General features: G+C 39.0%; 2 protein-coding genes across 3 annotated transcripts in view; one reads left to right on the top strand and one right to left on the bottom strand.

The window, feature by feature from the left end:
* Positions 1 to 5,659: 5,659 nt before the first annotated feature.
* Positions 5,660 to 21,520, bottom strand: part of CMPK1 (cytidine/uridine monophosphate kinase 1) — a 38,222-nt gene continuing 22,361 nt past the window's right edge. Inside the window, exons 2-6 of the mRNA XM_027574230.2 lie at positions 14,058 to 14,204; positions 9,461 to 9,613; positions 8,093 to 8,169; positions 7,752 to 7,848; positions 5,660 to 6,836 (exon numbers count right to left, since the gene is read on the bottom strand). Coding sequence (XP_027430031.1) covers positions 6,795 to 6,836; positions 7,752 to 7,848; positions 8,093 to 8,169; positions 9,461 to 9,613; positions 14,058 to 14,204 — 516 coding nt within the window. The 3' untranslated portion in view covers positions 5,660 to 6,794. The remainder of the gene's footprint in view (positions 6,837 to 7,751; positions 7,849 to 8,092; positions 8,170 to 9,460; positions 9,614 to 14,057; positions 14,205 to 21,520) is intronic.
* LOC113911530 (RING-type E3 ubiquitin-protein ligase PPIL2-like) lies at positions 14,895 to 15,610 on the top strand. 2 transcript variants are annotated; one of them, XM_027574250.2, is made up of 2 exons: positions 14,895 to 15,383; positions 15,517 to 15,610. In XM_027574250.2, the coding sequence occupies exons 1-2, from the start codon at positions 15,089 to 15,091 to the stop codon at positions 15,534 to 15,536; spliced, it is 315 nt and encodes a 104-aa protein (XP_027430051.1). In that variant the 5' UTR covers positions 14,895 to 15,088; the 3' UTR covers positions 15,537 to 15,610. The 2 variants fall into 2 exon arrangements, with proteins under 2 accessions (XP_027430051.1, XP_027430044.1); XM_027574243.2 differs by having other exon boundaries at positions 15,464 to 15,566.

Here is a 21,520-nt window from a genome sequence, read left to right as displayed (position 1 = left end):
TGGAGGAGAAAATAGGCAGAAAGCCTCTCACTTCTCTTCTTTCCCAGTCCAGTAAACACAGTGAAAGTGCCGAGGATACACCATAGTCTTACCAGGCTTTGAGTAGAAATTTATACTAAGCAGTTTCAGATCTGGAGCATGAACCAGAAACTGTCAAAAGTCTTCAGAAAGCAAAAATTTTCTAAGTCATAACACAGGAACATTAAAACAAAGGTACAATAGGTTAAAAATCAACTAGACTGAACTATGCATGGGTGGTTAGATTTTTCACCAAAACATTGTTTCCAGGTCCCTGTCTCTCCCTCCTGGTTTTCCAAGACAGTCAGTCACACTTTAAGTCTTCTCTGAGTTGTGTGGTACAAATAGAGGGAGGCTGATGAAGGTAAAGAGTCATCTTGTCAGCATCCAGTCTCCAGGAGGAATGAAAATGGAATCCTAAGGAGGGGCCCCTGGGTGGCTCAGCTAGTTAAGCCTCCAACTCTTCATTTCGGCTCAGGTCATGGTCTCAGGGTTGTGAGATTGAGCCCCACATCGGGCTCTATGCCAGGCATGGAGCCTGCTTAAGACTCTCCCTGCCCCTCCCCCCACTCTGCCTCTCTTAAAAAAAGAAACAAAAAAAAAAGTAAGGAAATTGCTAGTAGACCCAAGGAGGATCCAAAGTTCAGTGATGCAACTTGTAGCGACAGCTATAGCCAAAAATAATTTTCCTTTTCAGTTTATTTTTTCAAGAAATATTTATGGAGTGCCTACTATGTACAGACACTGGGAAACAGATGAAAACAGACATTTCTGCTCTCCTGCCACTTAGAATCTAGCAAGGGGGATCATGGATTAAGTAAACAAGGTAACCACAAACTGCAGATCTGTGCAATAGGGAAAATAAACGAGGGTAATATGCTAGTGATGAGGAAGCGTGGGCTACCAGAAAGACGGGGGGCAGATCCGGTAAGACCCAGAGGTCTGGGGTCCAATTCGAGACTCACAACTATTTAGCTATAAAGATTGTTGGGTAATTGATTTGGATTCTTTGGGCTGCAGTTTAATCATCCATGAAAGAGGAAAATTGCCATCCCAACTTACATGATTTGGAAAGCAAAATGAGATCACAGAGCTAAAAGTGTGCTGGCATCAAAGCACTATACAAAAACACAATACAGGTAAGAAACCAATAGACTTGAGCTTAACTGATGAGCTTGAGGGCAGGAACTGTGTATTACTGATTGTGGTATCCCTAATTAGTCTCAAACATATTTTGAATGAATGGCCAACCTTTTTGTAACATCATCATTTAGTGCTCTTGTCGTTTCTTGGTCTGATGCCAGACGCCATTGCCTAAGGAAAATGTAGATTTCCTGTAACAAACTCTGATCTCAGTCAAGGGCTAGCATCTCTAAAATGCAGCTGGCTAACATGATTAGTTAGCTCAATTAAGATGGCAGATCCTTGCATTAATGTGATTACAAACTGTAATAATGCCTCCTGTATGAATCTAGCTGGGGTGCCTGGGTGGCTCAGTTGGTTGGGCAACTGCCTTCGGCTCGCGTCATGATCCCAGAGTCCCAGGATGGAGTCCCGCATCGGGCTCCCTGCTCAGCGGGGAGTCTGCTTTTCCCTCTGACCCTCTCTCCTCTCGTGCTCTCTCTCACTCCCTCTCTCTCAAATAAAATCTTTAAAAAAAAATCAATCTAGCTGTTATTTCAGCAAGTGACCACAGTCTGTGTATTGTCATATGAAACAATGATTTAGCTGATGACTATAAATTAAACAGCTACTTTAAGTCATATACACAAGCTGAACTCACAAATATCCATAAAATTACTCAAACCATAAGTTAAGGATAAATGAAGATAGATGGTGTTAAGGGAGTCACATTCTTGAAACCCACATTCATCAATAAAATTCTCCTGAAGACTAGTGGGAATGTGGTCTACGATCATGCAAACTGTGGGCAGATGAAGAAATGGTGTTGGTAGGAGTGATTATGGGAGGAATAAGTCTCCTACAAGGGCCACCGTGGATGAAGGAGAACTGGACTGAACCACCTCCTGCTTCTCTATACAAACGGCTTCACTACCCCCCCTCGCCCTCACCCCATTCCCTCCCCTCCATTTCTGAATATTGCATTAACACATAGTAGCAGCCTCAAGCCCATCGCTGAAGGGCACTTATTCAGGCCTCAGTAAAGGCCCTAAACAGAGAATAGTCTCTGCTCCATCATGTTTGATGCTGTATATGTCACAGACATTCCGACACAGTACCTGACACCAGGGGATTTTGATGCAGCTGTTTTTAAAATGGTCATTTTGATATGAGTGGTTTGACCCAACATGAAAGTTAAACATTTTAAACTTCAGCATTTTCCCCCCCAAATAATGTAAACAATGTGTCTATCTGAACCACTCTCCCAGTTCAGGATAGGATAATGGTAGTGCCTATTGTGCGCTACCTGGTAATTAAAAAGATAGGTTTCCATTGCGACAAGGCTATTTTGATGCAGCCTTGTCTCAATCACAGATACTCTGGCCAAATTCTGACGGCTGCTTTGGAGCCACTTGTGAAAATGCTTCTCTATAAAACTAATGAACAACCTACAGTGAGCCATGCACAACAGCTTTGTGCTTCTAAGTACTAACTACTGAACCAATTCAGTGTCTTTTCCCTCCAGTTCTGTAAGCCTTTGGAACCAGGTGGTTATGAGAGGGCCACTTCCACCTAGAGTCTTTAGAGGGCTGCAAGCGTTTACAAACTGGCAAGGAATCTCAGCCAATTCAGGGGTTTTCTTGGAAGTCCATCTGGAGTCCACTGTATCAATTTTCCCCCCTTAATTTCACAGAAGCAGCTACTGAGAGTATATTTCTTCCAAGAAGCCTCCTAAAAGGTAGAATGAGAATATTCCCAAAGCTCACATACATGTTTTTTGAATTTTACTTTCTTTTTTTTAAATGTGGTTACTCAACCGAAAGAGAATGCATCTGCTATCTATGCAGAAGGCTGCTTAACTGTTCGATTCCACTGTGTAGAAGACACTTTTTAAAGTTGGTTTGGATTATCTTCCGTTAGGGTTGAGGTGTGGTAACCTACCTCTGCAGATGTGCAGATGTTTTTCCTCTGGTCGGTTAGGGCATCAAAGGCCAATGTTAGGAAGTTGCATAAAATTACTTCAAAATGTATCCTAAATAAAAAACAATTTTCTGTGGCTCAAAGAACCTCACTTAGAGAAATGTTGATTTATGACCCTTGTCTCTCCCTAAATAGGACAAAATAATTAAACCGTCTTCTCTTATGCCTCTGTCTTAGGAGGACAAAATCATGAAAGAAAAGCCTCTTTAAAGAAGATGGACTCAAGAAAACCAGGTTCTGCTCTAATGAGCAGGGACAGCAGGGACCCCATAAAAATCTGAGCCCTGGTGATAGCCTGGAGCTGGTATAGCTGACCAAAGGCATAGGGTGACAGCCAGAAATTCAACTTCATCCTTTAGCTCTCCCCAGGACAGGAAAGCTGGTGACCTGCAGAACATAACTGAGACCCAGAATTAACACCACAATCACAATAATCACACCCATTCAAAGGAAAGCATACCTGGATCCAGAGAATACTTACACTGGAGTCAGGGGTGACGAAATAAAGGGATAGGTGATTAGGACCATTTTTCTACCTTTTTTCCTTGGTACACAATAAATGAGCTTCCTTGCTTTCATTAGAAAAAAGAAATGCTTAGAATTAAGGCGCATTTAATTTAGCTGAACATGCAGGTAGGCTAGGGAGAAGGGAAATAAGCTATGTAATAATGATTATTAGCCAAGAGAAGACATCTGAAGGTCTACCCATATCAGGATGTTAGTTTTAGGTAGAAAACTCCTATAACGCAGAGAATATGTTTGCAGCACCATGGCTAGTGCAATTAGTATGTGTTTAAGATGAAGGAGCAAACCTCCAGGGAAAAAATTCTGACCTACTCTGGCCAATACTTTCAGCCACTATTATCTCCAGAGACCACTGGAGTGTCAGGCAACCACTCAGATTACATGACAAAGCCACAAGTCCCCAAAACCCTGCATCCTGAGATGTTGCTGGCTGCCAATCTCCCCCTGAAAGAGACAAGCAATTGATGCTGTAGGTAGGTAATAAAATACGCTATACTTGCGCCTCAATCCAAATCACTTCTTAAAGGAATGGGATAAAGTCATGCTTTCTACTTAATTCAAATGTGCAAACATAATACACAGAGCAGAAAATTCTCCTGGATCCTGAACTATGATTTTGCCTTAAACCCACATGTTAAATACATGATACTTCTCGGTCTTTCAATATGCTTGAAAGAACAGAAATCTGAAAAAGCAAAGGCCATAACACAAAATTTATTGGAATTATTTACCACATAAGTCATATACATCCAACATCACTGAATGGAAATAAGGCTAATTAATTAAAAAAAAAAAAAGGCAAGGCTTCCACTGGGGTCTTTCAAGAAAGTCAAAAACTTCTTGGTTACTGTATCTTTAACAAATGGAATAACTAAAAGTAATGAAGTCAGATGTATCTCAGTCAAATCCTAAACTCAATATTGCCAACATGTTTTTCTACTCAAAAGCAAACAATAAGCAAAGGCTCATCAGTTATTATTGTTTCTTGGTTTCTGTTCTCAAATGCCATAAAAGGATGTGTGATGAAAGGAAGCAAAGCACCTTGTCTCAGCAGTCTTCTTAAAAACCTTAAATTTGCTTTCCCGTTATCAATACAAATCTTTAGATTCCCCCATCTGATGAATTTTTTCACTTATTTAAGTAGGAATGCTCTAAAAACCTTAGTCTTTACTCTTGTTTCATACTGCAGTTGTTTGATTAAACCACCAGTAAAGTCCCTCTGTACTGGCTGGACAAAATCACTAGATAAGAATTCATTACAATCTCTTCCAAGAAACCAAAATAATCTCAATACAAATTTTGGTGGCTAATATGTTACAGTACTTACAGATACTTTGTTTCTTAATGGCAAGTTTGTTGAAAAGTGTATCGTTAAGTGAATTTCATCATACACATAGAAATAAACAAACCTATTACAATGTAAGAACATTCATAAATTGCACTCACTATTCCCAATGACTTTATACTTTTTGTTTAAGATTTTATTTATTTATTTGACAGAAGAGGGACACAGCTGGAGAGGGAACACAAGCAGGGGGAGTGGGAGAGGGAGAAGCAGGCTTCCCACCAAGCAGGGAGCCTGATGCGGGGCTCGATCCCTGGACCTGGGATCATGAACCGAGCCGAAGGCAGACGCTTAACAACTGAGCCACCCAGGCGCCCCTCTTTTTTTTTTTTTTTTTTTTTTAAGTAAACTCTATGTTCAATGTGGGGTTTGAACTCATGACCACGAAATCAAGAACTGCATGATCTACCACTTGGCCAGCCAGGTGCTCCTATTCCCAATGACTTTAAATATAAAATCTAATTACACAAAGACAAAATTCCTTACCTGATTTAACCTTGTATACCAAATAGCATACATGCTAAAAATGAGAAACATTTTAATAAATCTCACATTAAGAACCTTGGAAGTCACTCTGCATTAGTAATGGCAGAAAAGATAAGAAAGAAGAAAATCAATTTCTTAGAGATTTTTTTAAAGGAAGAATGGATTTAAGGGAAAATTCCTTGGGACTCTTTAGCCTTTTTTTATTCTGTACTTTTCAATGCTTCAACATGATGCCAAAAAAGAATATACTAAATAAAAGTAGCCAGGAAGGAAATAAAACATTTATAAGATATATTTATTATTTTTCTGACCAAAGTGCAATGATTTTTAAATCTTAAACAAATAACTGAAAAAAAGTATTCAAGAAAATAAAACACAAATGGGAAATTAACCATTAGATGTTTTTACTTCATACCAACCCTACATTTAGTCTAGAAAACAAACAAAAACACTTTGAATGAAGTGTTACCAAAACGCTAACCAAATCATTGACCATAAACCTCATACATGCATTTCAAGGTTCCACTGCTAGGAATTCTGTTAAGATCAGTTTAATCACTAAGAACACTACATAATAGAGGACAGTAACACAGGTCATTAGATGCGGTCCCTGCCCCTTACCCTCAGATTTATGTCAGAATAAAGCTGACAATTCTGCCAGGCTCTGAACCCCCAGTGACCCCCATCCCAATCCCTGGAAGCAAAGAAGATGCCCTGTCACACAACTTTGTATAAGTTGTAATAAAACAAAGCCTAAGTTTTCTTATCTTTCTACAGGAAATGGTCAATTATTTGATAAATACTAAAACACTTCTAGGAATTCATTTTATGAGTTTGTTTACCAAACACATTTTGCAAGAACCGACTACACAATAAGTTCCTTTGGAATTTGGTCCACAAATTCACTTAACAGGTTGGAAATTTAAAACCTGTAAGAAAACAAGGAAGTGGGGAATCCCTAATCCTAACATGTTGTAATTATTAAAGGGAAATACAGACATACTAAAAAGTTTTGCTCACACAAGGCACAAACTATAAAAGGGATATATTTTTTTTTGAGTAAAAACAAAGAACTAAGCTGATATCCTTCTTTGTTTTGTGAGCACCATAGCTAAGATGAAGTTAGACCCGAATTCACTGTCTACTCCTATAACCAAAAAAATCTAAGATAAAAAATTTAATTTGTCTTACTACATACTTTCCAGCCATTAACTGAGATGTAATTTTGAAAGATTAAAACTGCCTTAAAAAGGGGTTGTAATAGCAGCTATCAAAGCAATATTCAAGCATGATTTTGAGGATGCTTTCAGGTTTAGAGTTAGCCTTCTTTGTCAAAAATCTTCACAACTTCATCAAAAACCTGTAAAGGACAAAAATAATAGTAATTTAAAAAGAAGGCATTATTAAAACACTATATGGCTAAGTTACTGTTAAAAAGTAAATTTTCTATTAATTTTCAAGATGTATCATTAAAATATATATTGTAATTCCTTGGTTTCATCTATCTTACTTTAGACAGTAGTATGTAATATCATAAACACATATAAAATTGTGAACAAAAGTGCATTCAATTTTATTAGTGTTTTCAGGACAAAACAAATTTCTTATCAGTAGCAATTATTGGATAAAATGTAAACTGAAGTGGCTTATTTTTCTAGTTCTGGTTCTAAAGCACTAAGTTCCCTGATATATCACCTCACCTCTAGGGGAAGGAGTAATGGATAAAAAACCAACAGAACTATGTGATAAACAAGGAAAGTCCAGAAAGGAAGACTCAGGGAATCAGGGCAAGAGGAGCTGGATTAAGAGACACTAGAAAGAGCTGCTGGGCACTGAAAGATCATGGATTTTCAGAGGCAGAGAGAAGGGCTGGGTTTGGAAGCCCTGAGCCCCTGGAGCTGTGTGCCCTGTGATGAAGAGATAGAAGCAGCCTGGGGCCCTTGAGCTAAGAGGACTCGCCATTACATTAGAGATTTTATAAAATGAACGTGGTCCAAATCACAGTTCTCAAAATGCCAATTTTCCAGTGCTTGAGAAAAGAGGTTTGGAATTAATAAACCACCCACTTCTTGTGAAGAACAAGTCTGAAGTTGTAAAATCTATTTTAGACACTATTCAAAAAGGAGAAAAAAAATCTCATTTTTCATTTAGTCTCCAGGGTCTTGAAAAGCAAACAAACTAATCTGTCATATCTCTTTTTCTCCTGCCTATCTACCCCCTTACCCCATGAAATCACATTTTTACTTGACTTTTAAGGCAAGCTAGGGATACTCACTTCGTCAACAGACTTAGAGGCATCTATTTTCTTGACTTTCCCCATTTCTTCATATAAGTCAATAATTGGCTTTGTTGACTGAAGATAGGTCTGAATTCTGCAAAAGCAGCAAATAATGCAAGGTTCTAAGTGTCCACCCATTCTTCCCCATGTTATAGGATTGCTTGGAGCACAACCCAGATCTGACCCAACCGACTCCCTTACCATCTTCTTAGACCAGATATTTTACATATTTAAGCATGCCATTTTCTTTTTCTGGGCAAAACTGAGGCAGGTATTTAATCTGTTCCTCAAGTTCCAAACTGAGCCTAAGGTGGCGATGTGTAAAATCTGCAGAGTACCTCTTCTCCAAGCTCTCTCTGTTGTCATCACTTCTACCACTACTCTTTCCCCTCTCAAGGCATCGTTCAATACAGATCTAAAAAGAGAAATAAATAAAAAGTTATTACAAAAAAAAATATGTGAATTTGCTAATCACTTTTGCCATTCTTTTAACCTAAAAGGAGAACAAAGTTTGAAGAGATTACAAAAAACCTCCTACATTAAAACTAATTTGTCTAATTCATTAATCAACATGCAAAGTCCTTTTAAATTTAAACATGTGGTTCAATTTATATAAACTAGGTTAAATAAGTACAGAGCATAATAAGAATTCATTCATGACTCAGTTTTTCCTGTGTACTTTTTTTAAAACCGCAATAAAAAGAAGATCTGTATGTGTATGCTTCCATGTAGGACATATTATTAACTTATTAGGTATGAATTACATGCCTCAAACTTTGTTCCATTTTGCTTACTTTTTGATAATTCCATAAATATCCAAATATTTAAGAATCAACAAATTTGCATTTGAATAAAGTATCCCTTGTTAATCGTGAATAAACATTCCTTGGTTATAAAGCTGCGGTAACATTCTAAAGTTCACTTTGAAGAATAAGTGAAAACATATTTTTGGGGGTTGGAAAAAGAGAGTTAGATTTTAAAACAACTCAAAGCTGCAGCAAATCTCTCCACCAGAGGCACATTTGCAAATCAACCCAAGAATAGCCAACTTCCTTCAAGGCAGTACTTTAGATTCTTATTCTTTCAGGCTGTTGGCGTTAATTTAATGAAGTTATATTACAGCTGTCAAACAGTCAGGTCTTTTAATTAAATGATCCTGAGAAATTCATTTAGTTATTCAAAGATATATCTGGCTATGTTATTAGAAGTACCAGGAAGAAAAAGAATGCTTTCCTGCTTTTTTCAAGATCATTTCACTCTCAGAAGATAAAAATCAAGCTATCTTTTTTTCCCCCCAAATCAAGCTAACCTATGTTTCTTTAAAATAGAAAGTTTTCCCAACTTCCCCAAAATGTTTCCCTAACATCCTAAGGCAATACTCTCTGATAAGAGTGCATACCTAAGAGGTAACAGCGCAGCTTCGTTACCTAACATTATTGTACAAGTCAATTCTTACTTAAAAACAAAGCAAATACTTGTTATCTTGAAAATAAAGCAAATTTTAGGTCCACTAGGTTGCTGATGCCAAATAGTTTTTAGTAGTCCAACAGCAAGACAGTGCTGTTCCATCCATCCAATTTACCAGTTCAAAGTAAAACTGCTGCCAATATAAAATGTAAATATAAGTAAAAAGTCACTTTGTCTTTCTCTAATAGTTGACCATCAATTGGTTAAAGCCCATGTGAGCAGATGAAGGTCTTCATTACCTCATTGTTACAGTCAAAAAACAGAACAAAAGACACATCTGCCTTCCCATCCATGGTCTTGTTCCAACCTTGAAGGTTGTCTTGATTTCTTGGAAATCCATCAATCAAGAATTTATTCTTCTGAGCATTGACAGCCATTGTCTGATCCATTTCCTAAAAGAAAAGAAGATTTAGGTTCAACAGGACATCAACAAAATGCAATTTCTCTTTTTCTTTTTTTTCAGTGTTAACATGTTTAATAAAAGCATATGCTAGGTACAAAAGTAGCCTAACTGAGGAGTGACTAGTTTTACAAGGTTTATGGGGTGAGGGTGTAAGAAAAGGTTTGACCCAGGAATGATGTCCATTTGAGGGGGTATTTGAAACAATGAAGCATAAGCAGAAATGTAAAAAAAAAACTCATAAGGTAGATATTAATAAATGACTACAAAATGCTGACTGACAACACAGAAGAAATTAAAATATAAAGAGGCACAGAATTCTATTAATTTTAAGTTGGCAGCAAAAAGATTAGTTGAAAAATGGGGTGAAAGGGTAGAGAAGTCCTTTTTTTTAAGACTTTATTTTTACTTAAAATTTCAATTAATTAACATATAGTGTATTATTAGTTTCAGAGGTAGAGTTCAGTGATTCATCAGTCTTATATAATACCCAGTGCTCATTACATCACATGCCCTCCTTAATGTCCATTACCCAGTTACCCTATCCCCCCAACCCCCTCCCCTCCAACAAAATTCAATTATTTAAACAGGGTGGTGGAGATATGAGTATTTGTTTTGTTATTATTCCCTAAATCACTAGTAAAAAGTGGAGGGTGCATAGAAAAAAAAAAAAAGACTTAAATGAAATGATCCAATGTAGCAAGTTGGTGGAGTTACAGGTATGTACCCCTTCCCAATTTATACACATACACACATAAAATTTTTTTCTGCAGTTTCTAAGTTTTCTACAGTAAGCATTTATTACTTTCACATATACATTCACAAAGTTATGAACAGCAAAAAGAAAAAAAAATAAGCATTAACCAGTATCTTTGCTTCAGCCACTAGAGACCCTATCTTGCCTTCCCCTCCCCACCCCCAAGTCATTTCGCTGTAGGAAGAAGTATGCTGCTTCTGCAGGCATTCAGATTCTCTGCAATTCAAGTCCAATTGCACAAAGCTTTGGACAAATGTAAAGAGATTGTTAGCATTAATTATTAGCATAAAAGTTAATACATTTTTGACTGAAGCTAATTAAACTTTAAATGCCACTAGCTACCCCATAACACAGGTAGCAGAGGAAAAGAATTCAGTCAAGGAAGACAGCAAGAGTAGCACGCTTCACCATCCTCCCCCAAAGTCTGAGGCCGGAATGTCGAAATATGTGAATGGGAGATGCAGATCTCTAGTCTCCAAATCCTCACCACTGCCAGCCACCATGGGGTATGCACTGATGCACGACTATGACCAACTCTGGAGAAGCCTCTATTCCAAAGCTAACCAACAGCCAGTCCCCTCAGTACTCAAACTATCTCCTTGTTCCTCAAGAAGAACAAGGGCTGTCAGGCCCTCTAATTCCTTCATCTGAGGGTTGGCTTTGTCCCACCATTTGCTTCTCCAATATTCTCAATACAAAACTTTCATAGAATGTTTTTGGGGCCCTCCTATAGCATTTCTACCCTAATTATGGTAGAGGAAGATATCTGAAGAGGTGCATCAATATTCTACTCACTCAACATACACTTACTCAAGGCCTATTACCAGGGAACATGGACAGTGACATGGCTCTTGGGGGGCTCATGGTTCAGCAGGTAACAAATATGTGTAAAGAAATGTGCTAAGTTCTATGAGGACATACGAAAGGATGCTATGATAAAACAAAGAAATAAAGCACAAACTACCTGGAAAACAGCCTGAGAGAGCTTTACGAGAGGTGACAGTGGAACTGAGTCCTAAATAATGAAGTGGCAAGCAGACGGGGATCAAGGTACTCCAAACAGTGTAAACTGAATATACAAAGGCTCAGAAATGAGCAAGCATAATAGCTTTGATGAATCTCAAGTAAGCTGAGGCAGTTGAATATTAGGACACGTGTACAGATGGTGGGAGATATGACTAGAAAGTAGGTAGGTGCACGATTAATGAAGAGCTTATTATGCCACACTAAGGAACTGGTTTTTATTCTGGAAGCAACCGAGGACCACTAAGGAATTTTAAGCAGAATATGCTTATATCACCTTCTGGAAAAAAATCTCCCTGACTGGGGTGCCTGGGTTGCTCAGTCTGTTGAGCGTTGACTCTTAATTTTGGCTCAGGTTGTGATCTCAGGTTTGTGAGATCAAGCCCCATGATGGGCTCCGCACTGAGTGTGGAGCCTGCTTGAGATTCTCTCTCCCCTCTCCCCCCTCAAAAAAAAAAAAAATCACCCTGACAGCACCATGAAGGATGAATTAGAAGGGGACAAGCATGGATTAAAGGCAAAAAGACTCATGAGGAGGCTCCGGGTAAGGAAAAGAGGATCTGAACTAAGGTGACAGTGGTAATAGAAAAGGTGAAAAATACAGAATGGTCCCCAGATTTCTGGCTTGGGCACAGATGGTGGAACCATTAACCAGGACAGGAGATAAAGGGTGATCACACTTTAGATGATACATTGATACGCTGAGACACTTGTGTAATATTCAGATGGATGTCTAGTAATTAGAAATGTAGGTCTGGAGTTTAAAAAGATGTGTGTTAGAGCTATAGATTTTAGCATTTGTTAGTATAATGAAAGCCTTGGGCATGGCTAAAAGCATCCAGCATGAAATACATAAGAGAGGAGAACCATGGATAAACCTGGAGAACATCATGGTTTAGGAAACTTGCAAGGAGACGTAAGAAACAACAGCTGTTGAAGCAGGAAAGAAGAAAAATGGTGTCACAGGGCGCCTGGGTGGCTCAGTTGGTTAAGCGACTGCTTTCGGCTCAGGTCATGATCCTGGAGTCCCTGGATCAAGTCCCGCATTGGGCTCCCTGCTCGGCAAGGAGTCTGCTTCTCCCTCTGACCCTCCCCCCTCTCATGTGCCTTCTCTCTCATTCTCTCTCTCTCAAATAAATAAATAAAATCTTAAAAAAAAAAAAGAAAAATGGTGTCACAGAGAACAAAGAAGTTTCGAAAAGACAGTGGATAGAGTTAAATGCTATAAGAAAAATGACTAGAAATATCCCCTAGATTTTATAAGGAAGATCACTGGTAACAACAGCAAGAATAGTTTCAATGAAGATGGAAGTAGAACCTCACCACAAAGGGTTGAAGAGTAGAAAGTGAAAACTGTAGACCACTTTTTCACAATGTTTAGTGATAAAGTGGAGAAAGGGCATTAAATCTAGAGAACAGGGAGAGAGGGGGCACCTGGGTGGCTCAGTCCTTAAGCGTCTGCCTTTGGCTCAGGTCATGATCCCAGGATCCTGGGATCGAGCCGCACATCAGGTTCCCTGCTCAGCGGGAAGCCTGCTTCTTCTCCCTCTCCTGTTCCCCCCTGCTTGTGTTCCTTCTCTGGCTGTCTCTTTCTCTGTCAAATAAATAAAATCTTAAAAAAAAAAAAAAAGACAATAGGGAGAGAGGATATATTCTGGAATAGAAGCACATTACTCCCATCTCTGAAACAAAAGGTAAGAATGTGTGTAAATGAGTCACTCCTCCTCCTCAAGTTTCTGTGGTTCCATCCAGGTGCTCATATATCTCTCTTCCATTGGGTTTTAACTATTTCTTGCTGTTCTCACTCCTGCATTTCTCTTTCATTGTTTCTTATATGTGAAAATACCTGTTAATAATTCATCTTGGGGGCGCCTGGGTGGCTCAGTTGGTTAAGCGACTGCCTTCGGCCCAGGTCATGATCCTGGAGTCCCAGGATCGAGTCCCGCATCGGGCTCCCTGCTCAGCAGGGAGTCTGCTTCTCCCTCTGACCCTCTCCCCTTTCATGCTCTCTCTCTATCTCATTCTCTCTCTCAAATAAATAAATAAAATCTTAAAAAAAAATAATTCGTCTTGGGAATCTACAGTGGAGAGATGCCACGTAAATGCAAGATACCTGTTTTTAAGATGGGACATATTTTGATAGCCGTTAATCTCCATATTTCATACTGAAGATGGTGACACATTCACCACAAAAGAACAACAAAATTGAGAAAACAGCAACAACAGGAGGGTCATGGTTGAAAAAGGAAGAAAGGGAAGGAAGGAAGGAAAGGAGGGAGGGAAGAAAGAAGGCTTACAAGGAAACAGAAAAGGGAAAGGAGGCGGGAAGGAAGAGGAGGAGGGGAAGGAGAAAAGGAAGAAGAAACAGAAATGGAAGTGAGACACTGTCTGCATGTTGGGGAAGGATCAAGGACACACATATGGATGTGAAGCTGAGCGAGCTGATCCTAGATCAAGACAGAGAATGCTTGCTACTGTCCAATTTCTTCCCAGGTGAAAGTAGAATGTCCAGTACTACCATTCTCAAACAGCATGACCACTTACCACAAGAAAGAAATTTAGCACTCTCATTTTTTTTTTCATTACTCAAAGGAAGGGCAGATTTAGTTTCTTATTTCCTTGCTGGTTTAAACTGGTTGGCATTCACACTCCTTACCCTCTTTAACAAACTGATGGTTATCTCAACTGGCACAATCTTTCCATCTTTAATGTACTTTTCAATGAGTTCACCATACTGTGAATCTGGGTTCTTCCTTTCATCACGAAGAAGTTCTCCTGCAGAAAGGTGTGTGTAACCATATTTCTGAAAGAAACAACACATAGGGGAAAAAATCAGAATACATTCAACCCAGAGACGCCTGGGTGGCTCAGTCGGTTGAGCATCCGGCTCTTGATTTCAGCTCAGGTCATGATTTCGGATCGAGCCTCACATCTGGCTCTGTGCTCAGTGTGGCATCTGCTTGTCCCTCTCCCTCTGCTCCTCCCCAGGCTCACACGTGCGTGCATACACGCGCTCTCTCGTTCTCAAAAAATACATTCAACTGAGTGGTAGGACTATCAATTTTTTTCCTTTATGTTAATTTCTATAGTCTAACTTTTCTACAATAAATAAGATTTGCTTGTATATTAAACTAATAATAAACAAATTTTAAGAGATTTCACACAATCAAGTTTGCTTAAAAAACATTCTTAACCTGGTAGGGCATGGTAGCTATAATGTTCACACACCAAGAAATCATCTGAAGATGGTGACACATTCACCACAAAAGAACAACAACATTGAGAAAACGGCAACAACAGGAGGGTCATGGTTGAAAAAGGAAGAAAGGGAAGGAAGGAAGGAAGGAAGGAAGGAAGGAAGGAAGGAAGGAAGGAAGGAAGGAAGGAACGAAGGAAGGAAGGAAGGAAAGGAGGGAGGGAAGAAAGAAGGCTTACAAGGAAACAGAAAAGGGAAAGGAGGCGGGAAGGAAGAAGAGGAGAAGGGGAAGGAGATTCAAGGCATTAACATTTCATTGTAAAACTTCAGAAACACAGAATTTAAATGTCATTAATAATGTCCAAAGAAATGCCTAACAAAAACCTAAATAATTCAGGCTGGGCCGGGAAGTCGGAATCTGGATTGTTTGCCGTCGTTTCTATGCACTCGCTGGTCCTGGCCCGGCCAGTGCCGCCGCCGCCGCCGCCGCCATGGGGAAGCGACAGCATCAGAAGGACAAGATGTACATTACCTGTGCTGAATACACTCACTTCTATGGTGGCAAGAAACCAGATATTCCACAAGCAAATTTTCATCGTTTGCCTTTTGATCACTGCAGTCTCTCTCTGCAGCCCTTCGTCTACCCAGTCTGCACCCCTGAAGGCGTCGTCTTTGACTTGCTTAACATTGTCCCTTGGCTTAAGAAGTATGGGACCAACCCCAGCAACGGAGAGAAACTGGACGGGAGGTCCCTGATCAAGCTGAACTTTGCAAAGAACAAGGAAGGTGAGTGATCCCTTTTACAGCCAATTCGAAGACTGTGCCACAGACCCCAATGGCCCTGCCTCTCACCAAATTCTCTGCAGAATCCATCGTTCCTTTCTGATCAAGCCGGACACTTAATTTTTCAAATATGTAGGGGCGCCTTGGGCTGACTGAGTCAGTGGAACCCGCAACTCTTGATCTTGGTGTTGTGAGTTCAAGCCCCACATTGGCAGTAAAGATTACTTAAAATAATAAAGTGGTTAAAGTGGCAAAAAAAAAAAAAAAAAAAAAAAACCTAAATAATTCAAGGCAAAAAAACAAAACAAAACAAAACAAAAAAAACAAAAACTCACCACTGTTGGCTGTACCCACCTTCTACAAAATGCTTCCCTTCCTTAAACTCAACACATCTAAACTGAACTCATCAGCATTTACACTAACCCTGTTCTTCTGGTCTGTTCCCTTTCTTGGTAAATAGCACAAGTCCTACCTCCTCCACAAAATTAACTTTCCTGACCATTCTGGAAAGTGGTCACATAATCAGTGTCTTCAAGTATCACTGTCTCTCTACCTAGACCAGTACCTTCCTTACCATTCTTAAAAGTCCATCTCCTCCTCTCTAGTTGCAACTAAAGGTCTCATCTGTAAAATGGGAATACAGATACCTATTTCGTAAGTTAGTGGTGATGACTGAATGAGATAACGTACATAAACTGCCTACCAAAGAGCCTGACGCATAGTATGAGATAAAAGTCATCAATTACCTTCTTGCCATTATGAAGATACTTATCTTAAATAATCTATAAGCATTTTTTATATATGTATATATATATCATTTTTATATTCTATATATACATACACACACACATATACATGCACAGACCTGCATATGTACTCACTTTAATGGTTTTTATGGAAAGACCAATCAAGAGGCTTAAGTGAAATAACAGATATGAATAGCCTATGAAAGGTCAGTAGAATAGTATTATTATGATTGTGATGATCATTATTATGTAGGACTACAAATGATGCATTAGGTCAGGGTATAGGGTAATAGTTGAACTAAGTCATATGAGATGCTGTAGTGCTGTTCTGCCATTCCCCCATGACTGGAATGAAAAAACAATGCAGATCTAAGAAACAATTCTGAATAATGAAAAGCTTCTTCTGCCACATGAACATACACATTCCCTGTTAGTAAATCAAAAGAACTATAAAATCTATTTTAAAAACGTTTTTGGGGTGGCACCTGGGTGGCTCAGTCAGTTAAGCGTCTGTCTTTGGCTCAGGTCATGATCCCAGGGTCCTGGGATTGAGCCCCGCATCGGGCTCCCTGCTCTGCGGGAAGCCTGCTTCTCCCTCTCCCACTCCCCCTGCTTGTGTTCCCTCTTTCGCTGTGTCTCTCTCTGTCAAATAAATAAACGAAATCTTAAAAAAAAAAAAGAAAGAAAACGTTTTTGGGGCACCTGGGCAGCTCAATCAGTTAAGCCGAGGACTCTTGATTTCGGCTCTGGTCATGATCTCAGGGTCATGAGATTGAGCTCCAAGTTGGTTCCATGCTCAGCACAGAGTCCGCTTGTCCCTCTCCCTCTGCCCCTCCCCCCACTTGCTCGATCTCACTCTCTCTCAAATAAAATCTTTAAAGAAATTTTTTAAATAAATAAATAAAAAGAACACTTTATATTAAAGAAAAGTTTTTACTTTCTATCAGGGCACTCAGAACTATATTCAATTTTCAGTTACAACAATCATCTCACCCCAAATTCTTAAGACTCCCTAAATGGGTTTTTATCTCATCCATAGTTCAGTGCACAATAAAAATTTAATGTCTTAAATTTATCAATTTCAATATTAAGATCTGAGGAAGCCCACATTCCCACCCCCCCTTTTAAAGTAGAATGTTTCAATCGCACAGTTCATAAAAGCTCTCAATCACCCAGATTATGGTGAGACTTCTTTCTTTGGATTGCAGAAGCCATACATTCTTTACCCCCTTTTCAATTCTAAACATTGTTGGCTAGCTTGTTCTCAGTGACTAAAGTAAGCAAGCGGCAAGGCAGTCAGCAAAGGAAAACAAACTCTAAACAGTTTATTTGCTGACTAAAATTGGGCATAACGTTGGATAAGAAACAAAACCGCAGTGTCACTCGTGTCTCTTAGTCATACAGCCCCTTCCATTAGAATAATCAAAAGTGTATTCTGTTGTTGTAATAGGCTTAAGAAAAAAAAACCCTCCCATGGTTTACAGAAAATGGAAATACAAAATGTTTAATTATTTAAACTGTTATTCTAAAATTATTTCCACACCACACCATTTTTAAATGCTACTTTGATCACCAAGCATAAGGAAACTTCTGAAAGATGGGTGTAGAAAAGACTATAAAAAATGAGGCGTGACCCACGTTCCCATTCACTATTATAATTTTCAAAAAGAATTTTGCAACTAGTGTCTATAAAATTTTATAGCAGCTCCATTTCCTACAGCTTACTTTGTTTCCTGCTTGGAAGTCTATGTTTGCTGGATATTCTCATCTGGTCTAGAGATGATAGCATATGGTAATATTGAATAAATGCAGAGACAAACAGTACTAAACAATGGCAAATGCTTAGTGAAACACAAACTACACAGACTGCTCTGTAGGGATTGCCTCTGCTGCATGAACAACATACATTTAGAAGCCCAGCTACTAATCTAGAAATCAGTGCATAGGGTGTTGATTTCCTGACACTGGTGTGCTCAAATTTACAAGCTTTATATTGCATTAAAATGGGTTTTGGCATATCACTTTTTAAAAAGAGAAACCAGTCGTAAACTGTAGAGGTATACAAATGATATTTTAAAAAACAATTACACATAGTTCGTCAAAAAGAGAGAAAACAACCTTATCTGCAAAGTCTAAGGAAACAAGAAATTTAAGTAAATATAACCATGTCAGATCTATACATGTATCTTCCTATTTCTCATCCACATTCCATTTTTAAAAATCCTCTATTTACTGCTTTTTTATACTGTATTTTTCTTAAGGATTTTGCTAAAGCTTTCCTCTTACCACCGAGTTTCTACAACAAAAAAGCAACTATCACTTACACACTAGCTATTATGGTATTTTAATAACAGCTAGACTTTAAGGAGCATGTTTTTAAAGCATTCTGTTGTCATTAAGTAGTCAGGGATGCCAATTTTGAGGAAAGCAAGCAAGGCTATTTCTTAGACTTAACCAAAACTTTTTCACATTCTCTGACATTTCCTAGCAATTAAAACCTAGTGGGTCACTAACTGCAGTCTTAAGAATAACATTCAAAACCACAGCAGATTACAATAAATACAATTACAAGCTACTATTCAACTAAAAAAATAAAAATAGTTTTCTAGTGACAAATATCGGTCTAAACTTTTTACTTTCATTTTCTCCTTTAAGAAACTGAAAAAAAGGGCGCCTGGGTGGCTCAGTTGTTAAGCGTCTGCCTTTGGCTCAGGTCATGATCCTGGGGTCCTGGGATCAAGCCCCGCATCAGGCTCCCTGCTCAGCGGGAAGCCTGCTTCTCCCTCTCCCACTCTCTCTGCTTGTGTTCCCTCTCTCGCTGTCTCTCTCTCTGTTAAAATAAATAAATAAATCTTAAAAAAAAAAAAGAAACTGAAAAAAACAACTCAATAAATTTTCATAAACCACATACTAAGATTTGGAGGGAGAAAAAAAAAAGCACGTTCTCAATAAGGACAGAATGGCACTCTATTTTACTAGGTGAATGTTGACAACTTTATGATATCAAATCTCCAATCTTCTTGATGGACTTTCACTTCTTAGCAATCATCGTTCCTTCTTTCTTAATTTGGGTAACGTGGTTCTATGTGAACAAAAACAACAATAAACACGATCAAAAACAAAACCACAACAACAAAAAGGAGTTCAAGATAAAACTGATGCAGGGTGCCTGGGCTGGCTCAGTCGATTAAGGTTAAGCGTCTGCCTTGGGCTGAGGTCATGATCCCAGGGCTCTGGGATTAAGCCCCGCGTAGGGTTCCCTGCTCTGCAGGGGGCCTGCTTTTCCCTCCCTCTCTGCCTCCCCCCACAACCCCCCCTGCCCCGTTCACGGTCTCTCTCAAGTAAATAAATAAAATCTAAAAAAAAAAAAAAAAAAAAAAAAGGGGTAAAAAGGATGCATAAATGGCAAGTCCTTGGAGGCAAGAAGAGATCCAGATGTCAGACACCTCCTCCAGTTAGTGTGGCAATTGGAAAGTACCACGGGGGGGCGCCTGGGTGGCTCAGTCGGTTAAGCGTCTGCCTTTGGCTCAAGTCATGATCCCGGAATCCTGGGATCGAGCCCAGCATCGGGCTCCCTGCCCGGCGGGAGGCTTGCCTCTCCCTCTCTAGCTCCCCCTGCTTGTGTTCCCTCTCTCACTGTCTCTGTCAAATAAATAAAATCTTAAAAAAAAAAAAAAAAAGAAAGAAAGTACCACAGGACTGCTTCTGAGCCTCACAAGAAAGGGCACATAGCAGATATATTAGATACAAATGTATTTTTAATGCAACTGTGTGTGTTCAAATTATTGGGTGTCCTTTAAATAGTGGACACATCTATGAAGCATTTAAGATTAAGTGTATTTTGCATTCCCTAGAACATTAGTGAACCTTAAAATCTTAATTTTGGTTATGTACTATCAACAATGCACCTTCAGCAAAACACCTAGAAATGCTGCAAGGACTATCCAGAGCCATCCATACTCACCAGTCTGGTGCTTGTTGCAAACAACAGCTTTAGAGCCTACAGCCTCCCAGCATCATTTTATGTACGCCTATCATTCATTTCAAAGGCATTTCCAACAGAACTTTTTCCATTTACTCTAAATTGATAAGGACCTTCCAAGAACAGAAACAGCCAGTCTTGGGGAACTTACATTACTTTGAACGTAAAAACCGACACAGTGCCCAGACGCTTAAAACTGGTCAAATGTTTAAGGTTCCTTCCAGTTTCACCCACAGAGGGTTTGAAAAAGGGTCTTCCCTATAATCACCATTAAAGAAAGGTTAGCATTAAAAGAAAAAAAAGACTATCCAGTGCAAGAAAAGCTGAGTGTAATAGTTGACTTAAGTCGCTAGAGGATTTCCAATCTCATTTTTAGTGTGCCCTCACTGTATTTCCAAATGTATTCATTGTATTTCACACGCCTATTAACTGAAAATCTACATATTAACTATGGAAGTTATAAAGTGAGCTAAATCTTTTCTTAAACAAAAAGCTTTAACAGATTTTAAATTAACATGAAGCATACTTCTTTTTCTAATTAAAGAGTGATATTTTAAAAGCTTATATTCTGAAAAGAGGAGGGATATAATCCATTCAGCTGCACACAATTATAGCACCATTCATTTTCCGCGATGTTTTGCTCTTCATATAAGAAAACTTTAATTCAGGCAATACTTGGAACTTACTCCATTTTTTTTAAAGATTTTTATTTATTTATTTGACAGAGACACAGTGAGAGAGGGAACACAAGCAGAGGGAGAAGTAGGCTTCTTGCTGAGCAGGGAGCCTGATGTGGGGCTCGATCCCAGGACCCTGGGATCACGACCTGAGCCGAAGGCAGACGCTTAACGACTGAGCCACCCAGGCACCCCTGGAACTTACTTTAAATCCATAAATATTTATTGAGTGTCTATGAAATGCCACGTCATGTGCTGATTCAGGGAAAGTAAATAGGATGTAACAGTGACCTGCATATATAAAGTGACCGGAGCCCTACTATTAACTAATAAGGTAATTCTTCATACTTGGCACAACTTTTCCTAAGGAATTCAGTCTTTACCAGCACCGTCTGCTGTGGGAAGAAGTTGATTCCTCAGAGAGGGTGGCAAGAAGACAGAACAATATATAAAACTTAAAGCAAGGGTGAGTTAGAAGCCACCCAACACTGTTTCCCCACCTGTGTAAGCCTGCATATCCCTCTAACAGTTTGCAAAAGGCTCTCAGATAACTGAGGATTTGTGTACTTGATTTACATACTGAATGCCCCCTATAGCCTGTGAATTGGAATTTTCACACTCCAATTCCATTCCAGTTGGTCATTTCCAGTATTTCTCTTTTAATTCATTTCACCCATTCTTAATCAATCTGTATTCCCTACATTAGAAGGAGATGGAAAATGGTCAAAGATGAAG

This window comes from Zalophus californianus, chromosome 4 (genome assembly GCF_009762305.2).
Source record: "Zalophus californianus isolate mZalCal1 chromosome 4, mZalCal1.pri.v2, whole genome shotgun sequence".
NCBI lineage: Eukaryota > Metazoa > Chordata > Mammalia > Carnivora > Otariidae > Zalophus > Zalophus californianus.
Note: the sequence above shows the minus strand (reverse complement) of the source record. Positions and strands in the feature narration are given on the sequence as shown.